Genomic DNA, 20,600 nt, shown 5'->3' on the forward strand with positions numbered 1-20,600 from the left:
TGACTTACTGCCGGCAATGCAAACCAGACTCCCAAACATTGAAAAGCATTTCTGATTGGATTTACTCGACACGTGACTCACATTTCTACCAATCCAGTCGTGCTGTGGGTGGGACGTAGAAGTGGGTTTGGTTGTCGTACTCGGTGCACATGGTACAAGAGAGTTTCTATTTGGGGCGCACAGTGTTTTTCAATGAAATGAATTATATTGTGTTGATATTTACTTCCTTTACGGAAGTAGACAAGCACACATTGTACACTCATGACTAGTCTTCGTTGGTAAATTATCAAATTTGGGAAAAAAAATATATAGATTAGTTATCAAATATCAACATTAACGTCAGTGGTGCTCAGGGAGCGTCTAAAAATTCTAATCTAACTGTAGTATTTGTTTACATTCAGCAAAATGCCGTTTCATAGGTTCTGTGTTGGCCGTATATAATACGAGAATTTCATATTAATCAATCCGTCAAAATTGTGCGTGAACGTTCCTCTTTTTCCTGGTCTGTGTTGTGATTTGTCTTCGTTTTGTATCTGTTCATGCCATTGCTCGGCTCAGACGTGCCCTTGGCTTGTTCCGCCCCGTGTGAAGCGGTTATTATTCTGCAGCGGAATCGAAACCGGAGCGGCGGTTAGCAGAACGATGTCTTCACTCAGAGAAGTTTATGAAGTTGGCTTAGATTTCATCGAGTTTTTGGGGGAAAGAAGATCAAAGACGGACAAAAAAGAGCTACGAGACATTTACAACTCGGAGTTCAGAAGGTTACACTGGGAAGCTTTTAGTTTGTTCTGCAGGCTTGTTTGGAATAGATAGGGTTATCATTCAAACCAAGTGTAATTAAAGTATAAAATGTTAACAATAGTTCGGGTTATATGTCCAACAGAAGTACAGAAAATAACCAGTCATAATAATTCTGTGTTTACTGTGTTTGTGAAGATGTTCGACAACATTGTTTGGCTAATGATGACTAATGCTTGCATGATTATGACGTCATAATGTCGGAAATAACTTATGGTTGTTTTTGGCTTCGTAGGGAAAAAGGACCTAATTTTTGTAGGTTGGTCAACGCCTTGGTATGGTTCAACAAAGCCAGTATGAGGCAGGGAAAACTTGTCCTGCATGCCAAAACTCAGGTAAGACGTCTAGTCTATGCGTTCAAATAATAATAATTTCATTCATTCATTTATTTATCAATCATTCATGTACATATTACAATAAAAAAATCAAATCCTTAAATATACAGTGCTTCGATTTCTGAATTCTCTTCTATAGGTACGCCTGTACTACTGTGATCAGTGGAGATCCAGCCCACGCTCAAATCCGACTGTAGGCTCGAGACCTGATCATGAAGGCAACACAGCTCCAGAGTCTAGACAAGGTGTCCTTTACTCATCACCCAAAGTCAACCCCGTCCTCACGCCAAAGAGAAAACTTGCTCAGGAAATCCTTAAAAAACTCAGGACAAACAGGTAAACGCTAGAGCCTTTGCTGTACCCAAGTTAGGTTTTCTAACAAAATGTAATTACCAGCACAAAGAACAAATCTTGACTTAACCAACAAAGCCATATTGTGTATTGATACTCACACACACAGATGTGGCTTCTAACATCTACAAGTTGTCTTTTTTTAATGCAGTAATCAGTGTTTAGGCTTTTCTCATTCTTTGCAGACCACAGCTTATTTCTGACAAGGGAAGCATCGAGATTACATCTTCTCCTCCCAGCAAAAATGGAAAAGTTGTGCTCAATATTGAGCTTCTAGACACAGTGTGTGTGGTGACGTTCCAGATTGTAAATAAAGGGCAAAAGTGCATTCACTTCACCTTCTACACCGCACTGCACAAGATACGCTGCTTCACTTTAGTCGATGAGAGGCGAGTGAGCAGGGTTTCCCCTCTGCTCCTTTGTCCAGGTGAGAAAAGCCACTATGAGTGATCTCGTACTAGACCTGCTACTGTATATACACTGCTCTGCCAAAAATAGTTGCGCACTCTAGTTTTGTTTGGAATGCCTTTTTGCTTTGATTAAAGCATGCATTTGCCATGGCATTGTTTTGATAAACTTATGCAATGTCACAACATTTTATTTCAGTCCAGAGTTGTGTTAATATTTCACGGAGATCTTGTGTTGAGGATGGGAGAGTCAAACCACTGCGTAAAGTCTTCTTCAGCACAGGCCAAAGATTCTCAGTGGGGTTAAGGTTGGGACTCTGTGGTGGTCAATTCATGTGTAAAAATGTTTCCTGAACCACTCTTTCACAATCTGAGCCCTAATTTTATGCCTGTGTCATCAGGGAAGAAAAAAATCTGTTGTAATAACCGGGTCATTCACGTCATCTGCTGACTTCGTTTTATTGCCCCATAACGTTGCTGAGCCTTGGCCTAACCAACTGAAGCAATTCCAGATCATAACACTGCTTCCAGAGGCTTGTACAGTGGCCACTATACATGATGGATGCATCACTTCGTGCTCTTCCCTTCTTACCCTGACGCTCCCATTGCTCAGGAATAGGGTAAATCTGGTCTTATTAAACCACATGACCTTTTTCCATTACCCCAGAGTACAATGTTTATGCTTCAGAGCAAATTGAAGCCTTTTCTCCTGATTAGTCTCACGAACAAGTGGTTTTCTTATGGCCACACAGCTGTTTAGTACCAGTCCTGTGAGTTCTCATTACACTGAGAGTGTAGAAATGTTCTTAATCTCACTATTAAACACAGCTGTGAGTTCTACTGGCTTTTTTTTTTAAAAATGATTCAACTTCACCAAGCATTTAAGTGATCTCCGTCATGGTTAGTCAGAATCTTTTCCAACCACATTTTTTCCATGAAGTTGATGATTCACCATTATCCTTCCAGGTTTTAATAATGTGTTGTACAGTTCTTAACCCAATTCCAGTCATTTCAGCAATCTCCTTAGTTATTTTCTTTGCTTGATGCAGGCCAAGAATTTGACCCTTCTGAAATATGAGAAGCTACTCACTGCATCAGTTAGGGTTAAAAGAATTGTTGCCAGCTGAAATATGTTAATCAGTGCAGTAATTATCCAATCAAAGGCTCTTATGTATTTGCTTATTTAAATCCAAATGGCGACTTTTTTTTTGGCCGGGCAGTGTAGTTTGATGGAAATATGAATATCAAGCTCTATGCTAACATGATTATTTTATTTCCATTATATGTTATGTCAGGAACAGCACATGATGGGGTGTGCTGTTATCGAAAAATTATAACAACAGGGTGATGTGCTGCAGCACGTCCTGAATTGTTTCATTATTCTTGTACCACAGCAATTTGCCAGCACTAATGAGATGAGAACGAAATGTCGTACTTTTTGTCCATTTGTAGTTACATTGAATGTTGTGGGACTGTCATGAAACAAGTTTCTGTTATAATTTATAACTGTTATACATACACACACTCTTCATCTCTGAAGGTAATAAGCCAAAAAACACAGCTTGCCATGTTATCTGTAAACCGCAAAGTTCTCTATGTTGATGTCTTTCCTGTGGTTGAAATTTAAAGAAATTTAAAATTTTAAAAGACCCTTTCCAAAAAAATGCTAAATTAGCATCTTAAATACAATTTCACTATATCAACACCTAAGGTGGTTTTTTTTTTTTTTTTTAAATTTCTTTACATGGAGCATCCACCATACAAGACACTATATACAGTAATGTTTTAGAGCAAGCACTTTCATTTAAACCTGTGATTTGCCTTGTAGGTGGAAAATTATTCAACCCATTATGACCAACCAGAATTGAGAATTCAATAGTGCTGCGGTGTAAAGACACGTTAATAATGGATGTATGGTTTCATTGTTCGCATACATTAGTAGAATCGAGGGATGCACTGATCCAATGCTGAATTATTGGTATCAGGGTTGATCCTGAACGTTGGATCAGTTTTGGATTTGGCATATGTTCTAACGTTACATTTTTACATAAAAAAAAATGGGTGTTGATTGACACAATGCAAATCTTTTAACATCTTTAAAATCAATGTTCAATATACAACATGACTTTTCTTAAAGCCCTGGTGAAATTAGCTTCTTACTATTAACTGTAGCTTGTGATGGATTTACCATTGACTGCAATCGAAAGAACAATGTTGGTCTTTCACAGCTGAGGAATTACTGAATTTCCTTGGGTATTGCATATGTTTTTAGTATTTTTCTATCAGCAATCACAACTGTGACATTTTGCTTAACGTGGCAACAAAGTCACAGAGTGCTTCGCAGAGTTTGCTTGCATAGTATGTTCAGTATCGGATCAGTGTTGGGTCGTGGCCAAAGCTCCGAGCTCAAATATAAGTGTTGTCAATAAAAGAAAATGAGGGATTGGTGCATCTCTCAGGAAATCTGATTGTTCAAGGTAAAGATAAACAAGTAAATAATTTTTCAATTAAAATCTGCCAGGTGAGAGCTATGCAGTTGAGGTGAAGTACCAAGTTCATCACTATGGCTGCTTCCCAGCCACCATGTACTTTGAGTTCTGCCCCGAGTCTGAGTCTTCAGACCCCCCCAAACCTTTCTGCATTGTGAGGGAGATTGAGGCAATGGTGCACACTCAGCTGGGCACTGAGCTGGGCCCAACAAGTCCGTATAGACCCAGAAAGAGAGGGCAGACACGCCCCGAGGACCGAGTGGTAGAGGACGGTGTGCCTCCTAAGAGGTAAGCTTGCTGGAATGTAGTGTACATGTTCACACAACAAGTGTGGATTACAAAAGCTAGCTAAATTGGTGGAAATTAGTTACCTTGCCAAGTAGTAAGTAGTCTTTTGAGCACTGTTTACTGGCACAATTTTATTTTTGGTAAATACGTTTGAGTACATTTTGATAGGCAGAATCTACTTTCTACTCTAACATGTCAGATATCAAGTGTCACAGTAGTCAATAGCCTTTGGCAGTACTAAAATTCCCTGTAGCTGCCTTGAGAAGATTTGCGTGCAACATGCATTATATTGAATGTATTTACTTTGATTCAGTGTCATTATTCTTTCATTTGTTTCTGTTCTCTGAAGCAGCATAACACATGCTTTAATACCGACCATGAAGCTGAAGCCCTATGAGTACTCCACTTACTTGAAGAACTTGGTCCGACACTGGGATGACATTGAGAAACTTTCCTCTACAGCGAGGCAGCAGCTTCCCAGAGTGAGGTGAGCTTCTGTCAGTCAGAAATATTTACCACGAAGGTTCTGTCTACTTGGGTACAGGACAACTTTGACATGCAAAAAAACCCAGCATAATCTCATTTATTAGCAGTGTAAGCTATATTTATTAAGTCACACAAAACGTTTTGCACGCTCGTATCTTCATTTTAGGGAAAGGTGAACGTTCTACTATTCGTACAAAATGATTGTGGATGCTTAATGCTTTACGTCTTAAGCAACAATGATGTATATATTTGTCAGACTTTCATAATGTCTTAAATCTAATAGGCCACATGTTCAATGCCCATATGTTTTGAATATTTTGTAACTTAGCTTGCGCTAAAACTATGCGCACACAACAAATGTACACTAGTGCATGCATTACCATCGCTTACTGAAGATTTTTCCTATTTTCAGAGGTGTGTTGGAGAAGCCCCTGTCTATAAAGAAGTACGCTGAACGTTTCCACCTTGTCCTGCACCTAGAGGAGATTCAAATGGAAGAAGATATAAAGAAGTATGATCTGTATGGCCAGACCATGAAACAGGACAAAACTAACAAAAACCTACTTGTACTGCAGGTGAGTGCCAACTCTCATGTCTTAAAAAATAGGTGTAACTGGTATAATATGCCTTCCCAAGGTAATTCAACACCATTTTGAATGCCAACTCAAAATGGTGTTAAATTACCTTGGGAAGGCATATTACACCAGTTACACCTATTTTTATTTTTTTTCTCTCACTGTCTCAGGTACCTGGAGTGGCAGAGAACAGGCCGTCTGTGCTAAGAGGAGATGACTTGACTGTTTATTTGTCTGAAGATAAAACCCAGCCTATCACCACGTACAAAGGCTATGTTCATCGTGTAGAGTTGGAGAGTGTTAAGCTGGGATTTTCGAAGAAGTAAGGAGGACAAAAAACCTTGAGAATCAGTATTTTATTATACCATGGCTTTATATGCTACAGTTGGGCCCCTTTTGTTTTTTAGGCTTCTACAGAAGTTCATTGCCAATATGAAGTTCAACGTGGAGTTCAGCTTCAACCGTTTCCCACTTAGACTCCAGCATCGAGCTGTACAGCTGGCTGCTGAACACGGGCTGGGAGATGTGTTGTTTCCCACTCACAATGGAGTCAAGCAGGCAGCATTGCCAAAGCTAAAGTAACTCAAATACAATGGTTAACTTCATAGGATAATACAAATGATATTTGTTGAATACATTGTAAATTATCGTGACCTGATTTGCTGTTCTGTGCAGGATGTACAACCGAGATCTGGAGACCAACCCTGAGCAGAAGGCGGCTGTGCAACACATTTTGTCTGGCCAGTATAAACCTGCCCCATACCTGATCTTTGGCCCACCTGGCACAGGAAAAACTGTCACTCTGGTGGAGGCCATAAAACAGGCAAGTCGTTGCATATTTACATATGCAGAGTTGCATAAGTTCTGAATGTACATTGTTGGATAATCCAATAGCACCCCTTCCTGGACCTTGGAACCAAATCCATTGAGTAAATGTGCTCAATTTTGGCTTGATGATTCAATCCAAACATTCATCAAGATCATCACAAGGGTCCAAAAGATGCTATAAAATGTATCGATGGAACAAATCTGACAGAATTTGGCAATACTCAGTGCATTTAAAAAGAAGCATAAGGACCGTCATAATGAAAACAGTTAAACCATTGGTGTGTTTGGATGTCTGCCTGTTTTAGGTGAATAAATCTGGTCCTGGTGTCCATGTTCTGGCCTGTGCTCCTTCTAATAGTGCTTGTGATCTGCTCTGTGAGAGGTTGCTGGGATTCGTGGATACTCACCGTCTGTTTCGTCTCTATGCCAGCAGTAGGGACCCCCGTGCTGTACCACAGAAACTACTGGTATGTGTACTTGCTACATAATTGATCCTGTAGAAAAGTTTGTTTTGAGATTTATTTATCTTTGAAATGGTGTGTCTGTTTTAAAGAAATGCAGTAACTGGGTTGAAAGTCAGGGCAGTTTCATCCTGCCCCCTAAAGAAACTCTAATGAAGTACACCATCATTGTGGTCACGCTCATCACTGCTGGAAGGTAAAAGCCGCTCAACCGTAACACTGTTTTATAACTAGACTTAGAATAACAAGATTTAGCTTAGGAGTTGATAAGTGAACCTCGAGACTCAACTAGAGTTTATCTACAAAGCTTTTATACATATGACTGTGACAGAAAATGTTGAAACCGAAAATTTTTTGCCACTCATCTTACCTCTAAGAATGACCTTCATTCAACGTTATGTATAATTGTGTTCCTGAACCACTAGTTGTACTGTTTTCAGGCTTGTAACGGGAGGCGTCCCAGTGGGTCACTTCACACACATCTTCATAGATGAGGCCGGACAAGCTGTGGAACCTGAATGTGTTGTCGGAATTGCAGGTAAGCAAGTATGGCAGTCTGAAAGCGCAAGATGATTTCTATTGTCATTTCTACAATTATTTTTTCCACAGGTCTTCTCCATCCTGAGAAGAGCCACCTGATTTTGGCTGGAGACCCTAAGCAGCTCGGCCCTGTCCTTAGATCTCCACTGGCTCAACAACACGGACTGGGTAACTCGCGCTGTTGTATGAATAAATATAGAATATTCCGAATATTTAAGCTTCTTACATTTACTCTGGAGCCCAAAATTCAGTGTCGAACTTGCTTTTTATCTGTAATATCCATGGGTGTGAAACAGGGCTTTCGTTGTTGGAAAGACTGATGACCCAAAACCCGCTCTATCAGAAGAACCAAGATGACCACCAGAATTACGACACTTGCTTTGTCACCAAGCTACTACGTAACTACAGGTGCCATTTTCATTTCTCCTTTGGCTTTGTTTCCATGGTTAGATTTTTATTCCAACTGGTACTGAAACTAATTAATATGCAATTATTGAATTTATTTACTTTTCAGGTCTCATCCTGCCATTCTGAAAATCCCTAATGAACTTTTTTATGAAGATGAGCTACAAGTGTTTGCAAATCAGATGGAGCGAGAGGCCTTCTGCCAGTGGGAGCACCTTCCGAAAAAGGTACTTCAGTCTAATGTTTCGTAGCTGTTCCCATCAGAAATTTTAGCAGCTCTTAGCTATTCACAAAGTAATGTTATGACTACTCCTGTGGAGGACATGGCTTGTTATGGCTGGTCCTGGGTGCTGAGTCTTCAATTTGGCAACATTTTGTTGTGTTGATTAGGGCTTTCCAGTGATATTCCATGGGGTGATGGGAAAAGATGACAGAGAAGCAAACAGTCCGTCCTTTTTCAATGTGAACGAGATAGAGGTTCTCGTCAGCTACCTCAAAAAACTCCTGCAAAGTCATGGAAAGAAAGGTCTGCCCAAACTCCATGCCACTGACATTGGCATCATTGCTCCCTACAGGAAGCAAGTAAGAACATTTCATAGGTAATTTTAGTATCTATGTGGATAGATTCATGATTCATTAACTTGAAAATATATTTTTCCAGGTGGAGAAAATGCAGAAAGCTCTCAAAACAGTAAAAGAACTACATCAGTGGAAAGACATTAAGGTTTGTCAGCTTTTCCTTTGGAAGTGGCCTATATTTACCTCCGCCAAGGAAGTTATGTCTTTGGTGCAGTTTGTTTGGCTGTAAGCAGGATTGTGCAAAACCTATCAACATGATTTCCATTGAACTTGGTGGAAGTGTTTGGCATGGGCTAAGGAAGAACCCATTAAATTTTGGAGTGGATCTGAGTCATAAGGCACTTTAACTTTCACTAACATTGGGGAAAAGTTTGGCCTTTGAGAAAGTCTGTGCTCAAAAATGCCATACATTTTTAAATCCAGTAGATGGCAGAAAAGTTCAGTGGTAATAAAACATAGCCAGTGTAGAAATATGATGACTTTATACACATTCACAGGTACCAGTAATCCTCTGGGATACACATGTAGGCACATAATTCTAATAATTTTGGAAATATATCCACACGTATAAAGTGGTTGTAGGTTTGTATATCATAGAAGAGTCAACTTTTGTCCTTGGCAGAGTTCCGCACTCTCCAAGTGCCCTTCGAGTTAAAGACCTGATAATGATAAGGTTCTGACTTTGGTAAGCATTTATTTACATTACTGATTTATATGTAGGTGGCACAGTGGTGTAGTGGTTAGCACTGTCGCCTCACAGCAAGAAGGTTCTGGGTTCGAGCCCCGTGGCCGGTGAGGGCCTTTCTGTGCGGAGTTTGCATGTTCTCCCCGTGTCTGCGTGGGTTTCCTCTGGGTGCTCTGGTTTCCCCCACAGTCCAAAGACATGCAGGTTAGGTTAATTGGTGGCTCTCAATTGACCGTGGGTGTGAATGGTTGTTTGTCTCTTTGTCAGCCCTATGACAATTTGGCAACTTGTCCAGGGTGTACCCCGCCTCTCACCCATAGTCAGCTGGGATAGGCTCCAGCTTGCCTGCAGTCCTATACAGGATAAGTGGTTCTGGATAATGGATGGATGGATATGTGAGAGAGAAAATATTTTACACCAAAATTATTACATAAAATATACATTTGAAAAGTTGTATTTTGTGTAAACCCGGTGAGGTTTAAATGTGAAGCCAGTAAGGCATGTGTTGTGTACTTGATGCCACAGGTGGGCTCAGTGGAGGAGTTCCAGGGTCAGGAGAAAATGGTGATCATGGTGTCTGCGGTCAGAAGCAGCAACAACTATGTGAAGATGGACCAAGAGTTTAACATTGGTTTCCTTACAAATGAGAAGGTATATCTGTTTCTGCCCTGTGAATGGGACCCATTCAGTAAAAAAAAAAAAAATTATTTTGGGTCATACTTGGACCAACCCAGTACTAAAGTAATGGACTGGTAGCTGTAATATGTTTGTTTTATTTAATTATTTATAAAAATGTAATTGTTTAGTGTGTTGGACTGGGATCAGGACACTTTGTCCAATGACCATTTTGTCCAAAGCCTTTTTCATATGCACTATCAATTATTTTATATGTGTGACCAGATTGAGATAACACACAAGCAAACAATCCAAAATGGCAGGCAATCTCGTAAACGTGAAGCTAGCAAAAGGTCGGGCGAGGCACAAACGGGCTAAATCAGGCAAAGAGAAGAACAGGAAACGGGATCGGAAACCCAGGGAATCTACACAGGAGAATAAGGCTCGGTAATACTTCGCACCGAACGTGTGTTTTCTCAGTCTTTGTATAAGCATGCTGATGCCTCTTGATCATGTGCAGGTGAGCCTCATTAACAGCACGCGTGCGAGAGTCCACTCGGGTGCGCTCTGGACTGCGTGCACGCCGAGCGGACTCTCACATGCGCGCTGTTAATGAGGCTCACCTGCACATGATCAAGAGGCATCAGCATGCCTATATAAAGACTGAGAAAACACACGTTTTCTCATATCTGGATATCATATCTCGCACTTGCCAAGGATATCTGGCAAGTGCGTGTATAGATTTTCTATGTAATTTGGTCTAATAAAAACGATCTCTCCCCACAACCGGCCCCAGCCAAATGCGCCAGGAGTTGACACTCATTTCTGGTTTCGTTTTCATTTTGCAAAAATGTGTTTTGCTTCAGTCAAATTCCATTGAGAATTCATCCTTTTTTTTTTTTTTGGGAACAAACAAATACCTGAAATATAAAATAATTTACAGTGCGTATGAAAAAGGCTTTGGACAAAATGTCTTAAAGGAGAACTGAAGTCATTTTTAAACTTGCTTCATTTCTTAATGTGTTATTCAATTACGTTTTCGGTTTCAGTAACCTTATATCGTGACTCGTATTGCCAGCTAATTGCAATTAAATATTATACTTATCGGCCTATTCGGTTTTTAGCCATGTTGAATTTAGTTAGTTTGGTCCATGGCAGGCGTCGCTTATCCGCACGATCTTCACAAGACTTGTGCGAGACTTCGAAATGTGAAGTGTCAGCCAGGTGTCAGCACCGCCATATTGAAAACTGTTTTCCAAACGAAATATTGCACAAAAACGAGTGTAAATGACGATAACTGCCTACTTTTTTCAAACTTTCCTGATTGCTACCAAAACAAACAAAACTTCCAGCTTGATTACGTCAGCATTCGAAGGAGGGCGCGTGCGTCTTTTAACAACATTGGCAGATGTTGGTCATTTTGATTTCCGCTGTACGTTTTACTTCCGTCCGATGTCTCGCACAGATCTCAACGAATCTCATTTACAGCCATTGCTTTGACATATGGACTGATATATATTACAGAGCATATTTCAAACACTCATAACTTGCTATAGCAGCGACAAAATAGCTGTCAGAAATGCATTCCTATATTTAATAAAATGAGAAATAGAATTTTGATGATAAAGTTTGCCTTCAGTTCCCCTTTAACTATTGGATGAAATGACCTGTATACGTTAAACTGTATCTGTAACGTTGAGAGTAGCATTTACTTCTGTATCTGAACCCTTTCACTTTTTCCACAGAGGTTTAACGTAGCCATGACCAGAGCCAAAGCTCTGCTCATAGTGGTAGGAAACCCTGTCATCCTGAGCAAGAATCCCACCTGGCAGAGGTAGGATATGATATTAAAAATCTTCAACTTGTAGGACACATTTAGGAATTTCAACCTGGTTCATTAGTTTCTAATGCAAAACAATCAGTAGTTAGACTCGATGTGCTAATAAGAGCATTATTGTGTCCAAAAAAAACAGCATAAACCAACAGTCTACCATGCATTGTATAAGTATTCATCCCCTTTGAACTTTTCCACATGGGTTCTTTTGTGTATGATTCATAGCCCAGTTAAGCCCATTTCAGTTCCAGGTTGTAGCACTACAAATGTGGAAAACCTCGAAGGGTATGAATACTTATGCAAGCCCCTGTAGGTGCAGTTTGTAGTTGTAGAATTTGTCATACATGCCACATACGAGTGAACAGTCCATGACCAAATGAATATGGTCAGTGGTGGTGCTATGACAGTCCCCTTCCATCGATGCCTACGAAGTATGCATGTTCTTGTGAAACACTGTGACTGTATGGGTACGGATGATCAGACAGGACTGTGTGTGTGTGTTTAGTTTTTTTCAGTACTGTGGGCAAGAGCAGGGCTACACTGGCTTTGACTACAGGGATTTTGAGGGGGAGGATGATGTGGTGACTCGGCTGGCATCTTTAAAAATCAGCACCTCAACTGATGGTATGTATCTTGCTCAGAAATATCCACATTGTTTTGCCTTCAGACCTCTATGCATAACAAAGCTTAAAGGTTAAGCATAACAAGAAATAATGAAGTGCTAAATTTAATAGCATTCAAATCAGTCTGTGTGCGTAGTGCTCATTATCACAGTATTCTAGAGTCTTCTGATGTGACGTACAGCAAAACCTCTGATGAAGTGCACATTTAGAGTACCAGTCAAAAGTTTGGACACACCTTCCAATTCAGTGTTTTTTTTTTTTTGTTTTTTTTTTTTTGTGGCTGCTGCTTCATATAGAGGCTGTAGCCACTATGTCGTCGTGCTGTAAGAATGAGTGTAACAACAGCGCATACGCATACAGGTGTTCCTATTAAGTGTATACAATTCGGTTCACCATTTGAAATAAATGGACGAGACTAAAGAACTCGCTTTGAGACATGTTTATGCTGATTACCGAGGGAAAGTGCGTTCCTATTTTAAAATGTACTCCAGGCCGTCCCCCATTCCTCGCCTTCTTCGGCCAGTGGTCTCATGTGTGATGTAGAGGTGACTCACTTCTGAGTTGTTACGGGAAGCTGTCGAAAAGAGAGCACTGAGCTCTAGCGCCGGGCCATTTCCGGGAAATAAGAGTTTGGGTCATGGCGACAGCGTGTGTATGTTGGCGTCGGTTCGGAGGTTTCAGTTTTGGAAACTGTAAGAGGTTAGAGTAGAATAATATAAAGTACAGACACTTGGTATATTTTACTTCTGTGATTTGTTCATTTTTGTGGCTACTGCCTCAGAGTAAAAATATATATGCGATATTTACTGTATGGACATGGTATCAGGAAACAATTTTATTTATAAGCAGCAGCCACATGGACCCATAGGGTGCCTATTTTTCTTAATTAAAAGACACTTCATGTCTTAATGACGGATGTCGTTTCTCTTTACGTAGTTGAGCGGTTCTTGACATATGTTAAGTTGTGGAATAGGGCTATTTACTGTATTTTTATTATTTACTGTTTGATCTCAAACACATTAAGAAGGTAAGAAATTGGCAATAGTGTGCAAAGCGTCAAGGTAAACGGTGTCTACTTTGAAGCATCTAAAAATTAAACGTTTTGTTTTTTAACTTTTTTTCTGTTTACCACATAATTCCATCTATGTTCCATGTGTTATTTAATAGTTTTGATGTCTTCAGTATTGTACTACAATGCAGAAAATAGTCACAATACAGAACGAGTTGGGGTGTACAAACTTTTGACTGGTACTTACGCCGGATACTAATGCAACATCTCAAATGACACATTTGTCAGCGTACAAAACCAACGTTGTCTCTCTCTCAGTGCGTTGACATGCACATCCAAATCGAGCTACTGTCGGTAATCGAGCTAAGGGTCCCAGCAGGGGTGCCAGAGAAATCCAATCCTACATGCACACAAGGAAATCGAGCTATTGTGTGAGGTACATTGTGCACCCGAGCCACAGGCGGTGCTACACACCCCATCGTGTTGGTACACTTCCGGTTGTCGTCATGAAGAAGAGCTATTCAAGAGTATAAACAAAGTTATCAGTTCCGTGTTCACAAGAAGAACGACGACGAGGACCGCAACATCGAGAGATATATTCAACTCCTTAAGCTGAATGAGCATGAACTCTATCTCCTCATTGCTCCAGAAGTGCACGTTTCTACTACTGTTGTCATGCCGACCGAGGCTGTTGTGTTTCCCGCTTGTGGTCTCGTCACTCATATCTGTGAAGATACTCAGTCATCCAGGTACATAGTAATCTGTGGTTGGTAGAAGAGAGCAACTGGACTTGCTTGAAAAGTCTTGAAGACGTTTCGCCTCTTGTCCGAAAGGCATCCTCAGTTCTGTCTGTCTAATAGGGAGTATCAAGTATTTATCCTCTCATGGATCATCATAGAATCCGAATCAGAATGCTGATGGCTTTGTAGGTGGCTGATAGATGTCATAGACACCCACCTCTGTTCAGTGATGGTCGTTCCAAGTTGACAAAAATGAACGATCCTCTCTGGCTAAGATGTCTGCCAGTTTTCTGGAAGTCCTCTCATACTCTAATTTTGAATCATTCTGATTCGGATTCTATGATGATCCATGAGAGGATAAATACTTGATACTCCCTATTAGACAGACAGAACTGAGGATCCCTTTCGGACGAGAGGCGAAACGTCTTCAAGACTTTTCAAGCAAGTCCAGTTGCTCTCTTCTACCAACCACAGTCTCGTCACTCGTCACTTCCGGAAGGGGCAGTGCTGAAGTAAGTAGCTCGGCTACAATTGCATAATCTAGGTCGCGTAGCTCGATTACGAGAAATCCAGTTTGGTTCGATTTCAGCCGAGCTAAGGTGTTTCCATGACATTTAGAACTTCGATTTCAGTCGAGCTACGGCAGAAATTCGATTTATGTGCATGTAAACGCACTGAGTGTTTTACCATGACTAGGGTGATTTTCGTCCACCCTGCTCTAAAGAATGGAGTGATGATTTTTAAAGTTCTTATTTGTTTGAGTGTTTAGAAATGCAGTGGATATCGGACGTCTAAACACCCCTGTTAAAATGGCCTTTTTTAAAATGAAACCAAGAAAAATCATGTCCGATCTTGTTCCGCCTTTAATGTGATAGAGCAACCAACAAAATCCAAGGGAAAAATGAGTAGATTATTTTTAGGGGGTGAAGCCCCAATAGCCTTGTTGCGTAAATGTGCATACTCCTTAACTAATATTTTGAGACTCGAGTAAGAGTTTGCCAACGTAGCACACCTTGACTGGGTGATTTTATGCCACGTTTCTTTTGAAAAATGCTATCAAATTCCGTAGGGAAGACTTTCAGTAGGATTTTAGATCCAAGTCCGGACTGGGTCATTCCAAAACATTGAGCTTCCTCTGAAGCCATTCCTTTGTTGATGTGGATTTGTGCTTTGGGTTGTTAATGTACTGGAAGGTGAAATTTTTCTTTTCAGCTGTCTAACAGACTTGCAAGTTTTGTGCCAAAATAGATTGGTATTTGGAGCTATCCATGATTCCTTCTATTTTGACTAGAGCCCTATATCATGATGCTGCCACCACGACTGTTTTTTTTTTTTTTTTTTTTTGGGGAGACAAGCGGTCTTGTTTTTGTGCCAAACTCTTATCTTTTAGAATTGTACTCCAAAAGTTCTACCTTCATCTCATTTGACCATAACATACATTGCCACATGGATTTTTATTTCATAAGAAAAGGTCTTCTCTCTCTCGTCACCCGATCCCATATGAAAGATTGGCACATACAGGGAGTGACCAGATATTCGTGCAGCACCTTTAATGTTGCCGTAGGTCTCTTGGCAACCGCCTTGAATTTTCTTCTTGTTGTTTTGTCAAATTTAGAGGGACGTCCTGTTCTTGGTAATATAATAATATCGCTGTGGTGCCCATTTCCTCCACTCGCTGATGATGGTTCACAAGGTTCCATGGTACATCGAATATTTTGGAAATTCTTTTGTACCCTTGTCCGGATGAATACCTTTTGACATTGAGACCCTTTAGATCTTGCTTCATCTGAACCATGGTCTAAAAAAACAAAAGTCCTTCAGCAAGACTGTAACTTGGGATTAGTCAGAAAATCTACAGTCATGTGATAAAATAAGTACATACCGTGGAAATTGCCGACTTTTCTCAACATATTTAAACAAGCAAACATTTCACCCTTTTGATACAGTGCCTACAGATAAAGGTGATGAACAAACCAACAAGGAAAATTAGCTCTCTTGATCATTTATTCAACAAAAATTATCAATAGCTGTAATATTCTTCTGTGGAGAAAGTAAGTACACCCTTGGCTTCAAAAGCTAGTATTGCCCCCTTAACAGAAATAACTTCCTGTAGGCGTTTTGCTTAATTGTCCGCCAGTCTCTGATATCGGCTTGCAGAAATTTTTGACCACTCTTCCATGCAAAATTCCTTCAGTTGCAAGACGTTTGAGGGTTTTCTTGCATGTACTGCCCTTTTCAAATCTCCCCACGACATTTCAATGGAGTTCAAATCTATGCTTTGATTAGGCCATTCCATTACCCTCCATTTCTTCTTTTTGAGCCATTCCTTGGTGGACTTGCTCATGTGCTTCAGATCATTATCTTGTCGAAAGGTCCACCTCTGGTTCGACTTCAACTTTTGAACAGATGGCCTCACATTATCTTCACGCACTCTGATGTGATTTCATAATTCATAGTTGAATCAGTGAATGCACGCTTCCCCGTCCCTGAGGCAGCAAAACAACCCCAAACCATAACATTTCCACCACCATGCTTCAGAGTTGGTATGAGGTTCTTTTTCTGAAAAGCTGTCTTTGGCTTGTCTGTTCAGAGCACATTATTCCAAAAGGCCTGGTCTTTGCCTACATGTTCATTGGCCAGCTGTAGTCTTGCTTTAATGTTCCTAGTGGACAGCAAAGGCTTTTTCCTGGCACGCCTTCCATGTAGGTCAAATTTGTCCGAGCTCTTTGTGATTGTAGATGTATGCATTTTCACACCAAGAGTTACCTGTAGGTCCAGTGATGAAACTTTGGGGTTCTTGAAGACGACTTATAGCATCAAACGGTCTGCTCTTGGGCTGAATTTGTTGGGGCGGCTAGTCGAGTCCTGGACAAACTGGCAGTTGTTGAACTCTACGCTACTCGTAGAGGATTTTCTTTACAGTGGAAGGATTTATTTCTAATTATTTTAATCTTTTTAAATCCCTTGCCAGATTCATAGGCATCCACAATTTTTTTTTTTTCTCTGAGGTCCTGAGAGAGCCCTTTCGATCTTGGCACGAGTACACCAGACTCTAGCTGTCAGGTTTCAATAAGACTAGAGCCTCCTGCAGGTGGAACCAATCAATGGCATCTCATCTGGAACACCTGCTTTGAATTTTATGGACTTGTGATAAATGTAAAGATCGATTACTTTAAGATTTTAAAATAAATACAAAATGTCAATTTTACATTGTGTATCAAAGAGTGAAATGTTTGCTTGTTTAAATATGTTGAGAAAAGTCTCCAATTTCTATGGGATGTCCTTATTTTCTCACATAACTGTCATGAGCTTGAACATGATGCATGAATCACGTTCCTTATAAAAGGGTCTGTACTATTGTAATAGTTGTTTAACTTTTTTTTCAGGTTGCTATATCACAAAAAGGTATGGGGGTGTGGGAAATGACTAGACTTATCTTGGTTGCATATTTTTACATGGACGTGAAGACATTTTATATCTACTGTAGATATGTTATGGATTTGGAGGACATCTTTACCACCCTAGGAGTACAACGGGGATAAAACCAAAAACCTGTGGCTATGTCAAGGTTTACACGTTTTACATCTGCATATCATTTACAAATGTGTGTGATTATTGTATAGAAATAGAAGAGAGTGCAGTGCAACAGCAGGTGCATCCTGAGTGGAGGAGCGAACAGTGAAACGTTTCCAGATCAACCATCAGCTCAATGAGAAACTGAGCAGTGGCCGTTGAAGCACATTCCTCTAAACTGCTGTTTATAAAGAAAGCAGAAAGATAAGCATTAATACTAACCATAATACTAACTCTATTCATGCTGACATAAAATACTTTTACATTTTTCAATAAGAGACCACAAATTGAAAGTCATAGTACATGTTCCAAGCTTAAATAGTAAATTTAACAATCCAGCACTGAGTCCAAAGTCCTTTCTATGCTTGTGATTTCTTGCTTTCAGAATGATTTGTTGAACTTTAGAATCTTTACATGGCTATATGTAATTTTGATAAGCTTTTTTGATCTAGTTTAAAAAGAGTGAGCCGTTTTAAAGCCTTAATCTATTCTAGATTTTGGGGGGGGGAAGAACCCAAGTGATCCAGAATGGGGGAAAGTTATTTTAAATTTTTCCATGCTCTGTTCACACACTTTCACAGAACTTGGGCATTAAATACAATAAAGTACTTTTATATAAAGTCTACAATGTTTCTTTGACATAGCTAAGACTCTGAAAAGGTAACATTATACAGAATTAGCTTGTTCCTAAAACAGCTAATTTACATGGGTTAGTTTTGCTTCATTCAAATATTCACTGCACTGTTCCTAAGATATAACGTCTGCACATAATGTTTAGGTTTAAAGTTTAATAGTTCAGACTTAAGTGAAAAGTAAGATACTTTCGTATCCTGGAACAGTCTCATGCAAGTTATAAACGCACAAAAACAAAAAAAAAACCCCACATCAATTAAGTGTTGATATTGTGCTCCTTTATTCTGTGTGCTATATTAATTGTATGATACCTTTTGATTACCAACATTGTGTCTTACATCTGTGCCAAGTTCTACATTCAGAACATTACATCGGCATACTTTGAACAACTAGTTCTAGATACAATGAATGAAGAGCCGTTTCCTATTTAAGTTATTTTGAATATTTATTATACAGTACTTAAAGGCTACTAAAGTAAGAGTGGAGGAAAAACAAACAGCAGTGAATTCAATCTTTAGCATTAAGACAGTGCTGTGCACATTTGACCAATTTAAAAACAAACAAAAAAAACACAAAAATCATCACCTGAAAAGGGCAGTAATGTAAACTATTGATTATAGGATCTTAGTAAAATCTATCTGCACATCCTTGTAAAAAAACAAACCCCACGCTAGAGGTTTCAGACCAACACCAATGTGACTGACATGCAAGACTGTATTAAGACACCACGTCTAATAACACCAATTCCAACAATACGTTCAGTGCTTTAGCTACGGTGAAAATGGCTGACTCGGAAAGCAACTGAAGGCACAGAGGTCAATAGGAAGTGTGTATAAGCCACGCTCTTGAAACAAAAGCCATTCGTCTTACACATTTGGATGCTAGAAACGTTCAAAGTGCGCATAATGAGAGACTAACTTAACATGTATGGCAACCTTTAGGTTGTCCTGTTTGACCGGTTACACACACACACACACAGCCTTTTTGCATACTGATAAGTACAATAGAATACAATTACAATCTCTCAGCTACTGAACCATATCAGTGCAGCATCTACGGTCTACATCATTCTATATCCAGTGTAGATAAATCAGTGGCACCGTGATATGAATTTGTGCATTTGTACCTGCCGCTCTGACTGGGATATACCAACAGCGCATGCTATAATAGCACAAACCACTGAACGTGATTTAAATCTGTAGTTGGCCCAACATACCTATTAGCAGAAAAAGGTCAATTAACATTTCAGAGAAGCTCAAATAAACTGACAGTTGAATCCACGAAAAGTGTGTCACAAATCATCATTACATTAATACAATGCTTTGTTAATTAGTAATTACTTAGAACGAGTCTGAGCAGTTCAAATGAAAAAAAGTTCAGATGCCACAGCTAGAAAGAACAGCTAATGATTAGGGCAGTGTCTAAACTTATACACGTAGCGTGAAATAATACAGCATAGTTATTTTATTCAGGTGCAAATCTCACTTTGTAACAAGTGTTACAGGCAAATAAAACTAAACTGAGGCACATCTTGTGCCAGCCGATATTACCGTCAGTCTTGGTCCTTTTGATGCATATGCGATATACAGTACATAGATGCTGTTTGGTTACAAATCAGATGTTCTTTCATGGGCTGTTGAATGCCATATACAGTATTTCTAGACATCGGCAGATGCTTCTGCAGGACTCTGCTAATCTCTCACAAGATCAAGCAGCCGCTCCTCTTTTTCCTCTTCCGGACTTGCAGCGCTGCCCTTGTGGCCATTTCAAACACTTCCCTCACACCCTCCTTGGTCTTGGCTGAGCACTCCAGGTAACCGAAGGCACTGATACGGTTGGCCATGTCGCGGCCTTCCTCTGGTTTAACAGGCTCCTGCAGTCAGAGCAGAACAGATACATTAGAGAGAGATGTTGGAAGTTTTGCTCAACATTTAAGGAGATTTCACACTAGTACACTACCGTTCAAAAGTTTGGGGTCACCCAGACAATTGTGTTTTCCATGAAAAGTCACTTTTATTTACCATCATAAGTTGTAAAATGAATAGAAAATATAGTCAAGACAGTTTTCTGGCCATTTTGAGCATTTAATCGACCCCACAAATGTGATGCTCCAGAAACTCAATCTGCTCAAAGGAAGGTCAGTTTTATAGCTTCTCTAAAGAGCTCAACTGTTTTCAGCTGTGCTAACATGATTGTACAAGGGTTTTCTAATCATCCATTAGCCTTCTGAGGCAATGAGCAAACACATTGTACCATTAGAACACTGGAGTGAGAGTTGCTGGAAATGGGCCTCTATACACCTATGGAGATATATTGCACCAAAAACCAGACATTTGCAGCTAGAAT

The 20,600-nt window shown here is 39.9% G+C and overlaps 2 protein-coding genes across 3 annotated transcripts in view; one reads left to right on the plus strand and one right to left on the minus strand.

Annotated features, from left to right (window-relative positions):
* Nucleotides 1–591: 591 nt before the first annotated feature.
* On the plus strand, nucleotides 592–18,241 carry mov10a (Mov10 RNA helicase a). Of its 2 annotated transcripts, none has more exons than XM_060919457.1 (22): nucleotides 592–761; nucleotides 1,034–1,133; nucleotides 1,273–1,469; nucleotides 1,670–1,911; nucleotides 4,413–4,668; nucleotides 5,018–5,155; nucleotides 5,567–5,729; nucleotides 5,900–6,051; nucleotides 6,137–6,307; nucleotides 6,405–6,552; nucleotides 6,863–7,024; nucleotides 7,111–7,214; nucleotides 7,459–7,556; nucleotides 7,628–7,726; nucleotides 7,855–7,966; nucleotides 8,073–8,190; nucleotides 8,354–8,545; nucleotides 8,625–8,687; nucleotides 9,753–9,878; nucleotides 11,588–11,676; nucleotides 12,182–12,300; nucleotides 17,672–18,241. In XM_060919457.1, the coding sequence occupies exons 1-22, from the start codon at nucleotides 643–645 to the stop codon at nucleotides 17,728–17,730; spliced, it is 3,027 nt and encodes a 1,008-aa protein (XP_060775440.1). In that variant the 5' UTR covers nucleotides 592–642; the 3' UTR covers nucleotides 17,731–18,241. The 2 variants fall into 2 exon arrangements, with proteins under 2 accessions (XP_060775440.1, XP_060775441.1); XM_060919458.1 differs by having other exon boundaries at nucleotides 5,021–5,155.
* A 269-nt stretch (nucleotides 18,242–18,510) lies between these two features.
* Nucleotides 18,511–20,600, minus strand: part of rhoca (ras homolog family member Ca) — a 41,783-nt gene continuing 39,693 nt past the window's right edge. Inside the window, exon 5 of the mRNA XM_060919459.1 lies at nucleotides 18,511–20,127. Within this exon, the coding sequence (XP_060775442.1) occupies nucleotides 19,954–20,127 (174 nt within the window). The 3' untranslated portion in view covers nucleotides 18,511–19,953. The remainder of the gene's footprint in view (nucleotides 20,128–20,600) is intronic.

The sequence above is a fragment of the Neoarius graeffei genome, chromosome 4 (assembly GCF_027579695.1).
Source record: "Neoarius graeffei isolate fNeoGra1 chromosome 4, fNeoGra1.pri, whole genome shotgun sequence".
Lineage (NCBI taxonomy): Eukaryota > Metazoa > Chordata > Actinopteri > Siluriformes > Ariidae > Neoarius > Neoarius graeffei.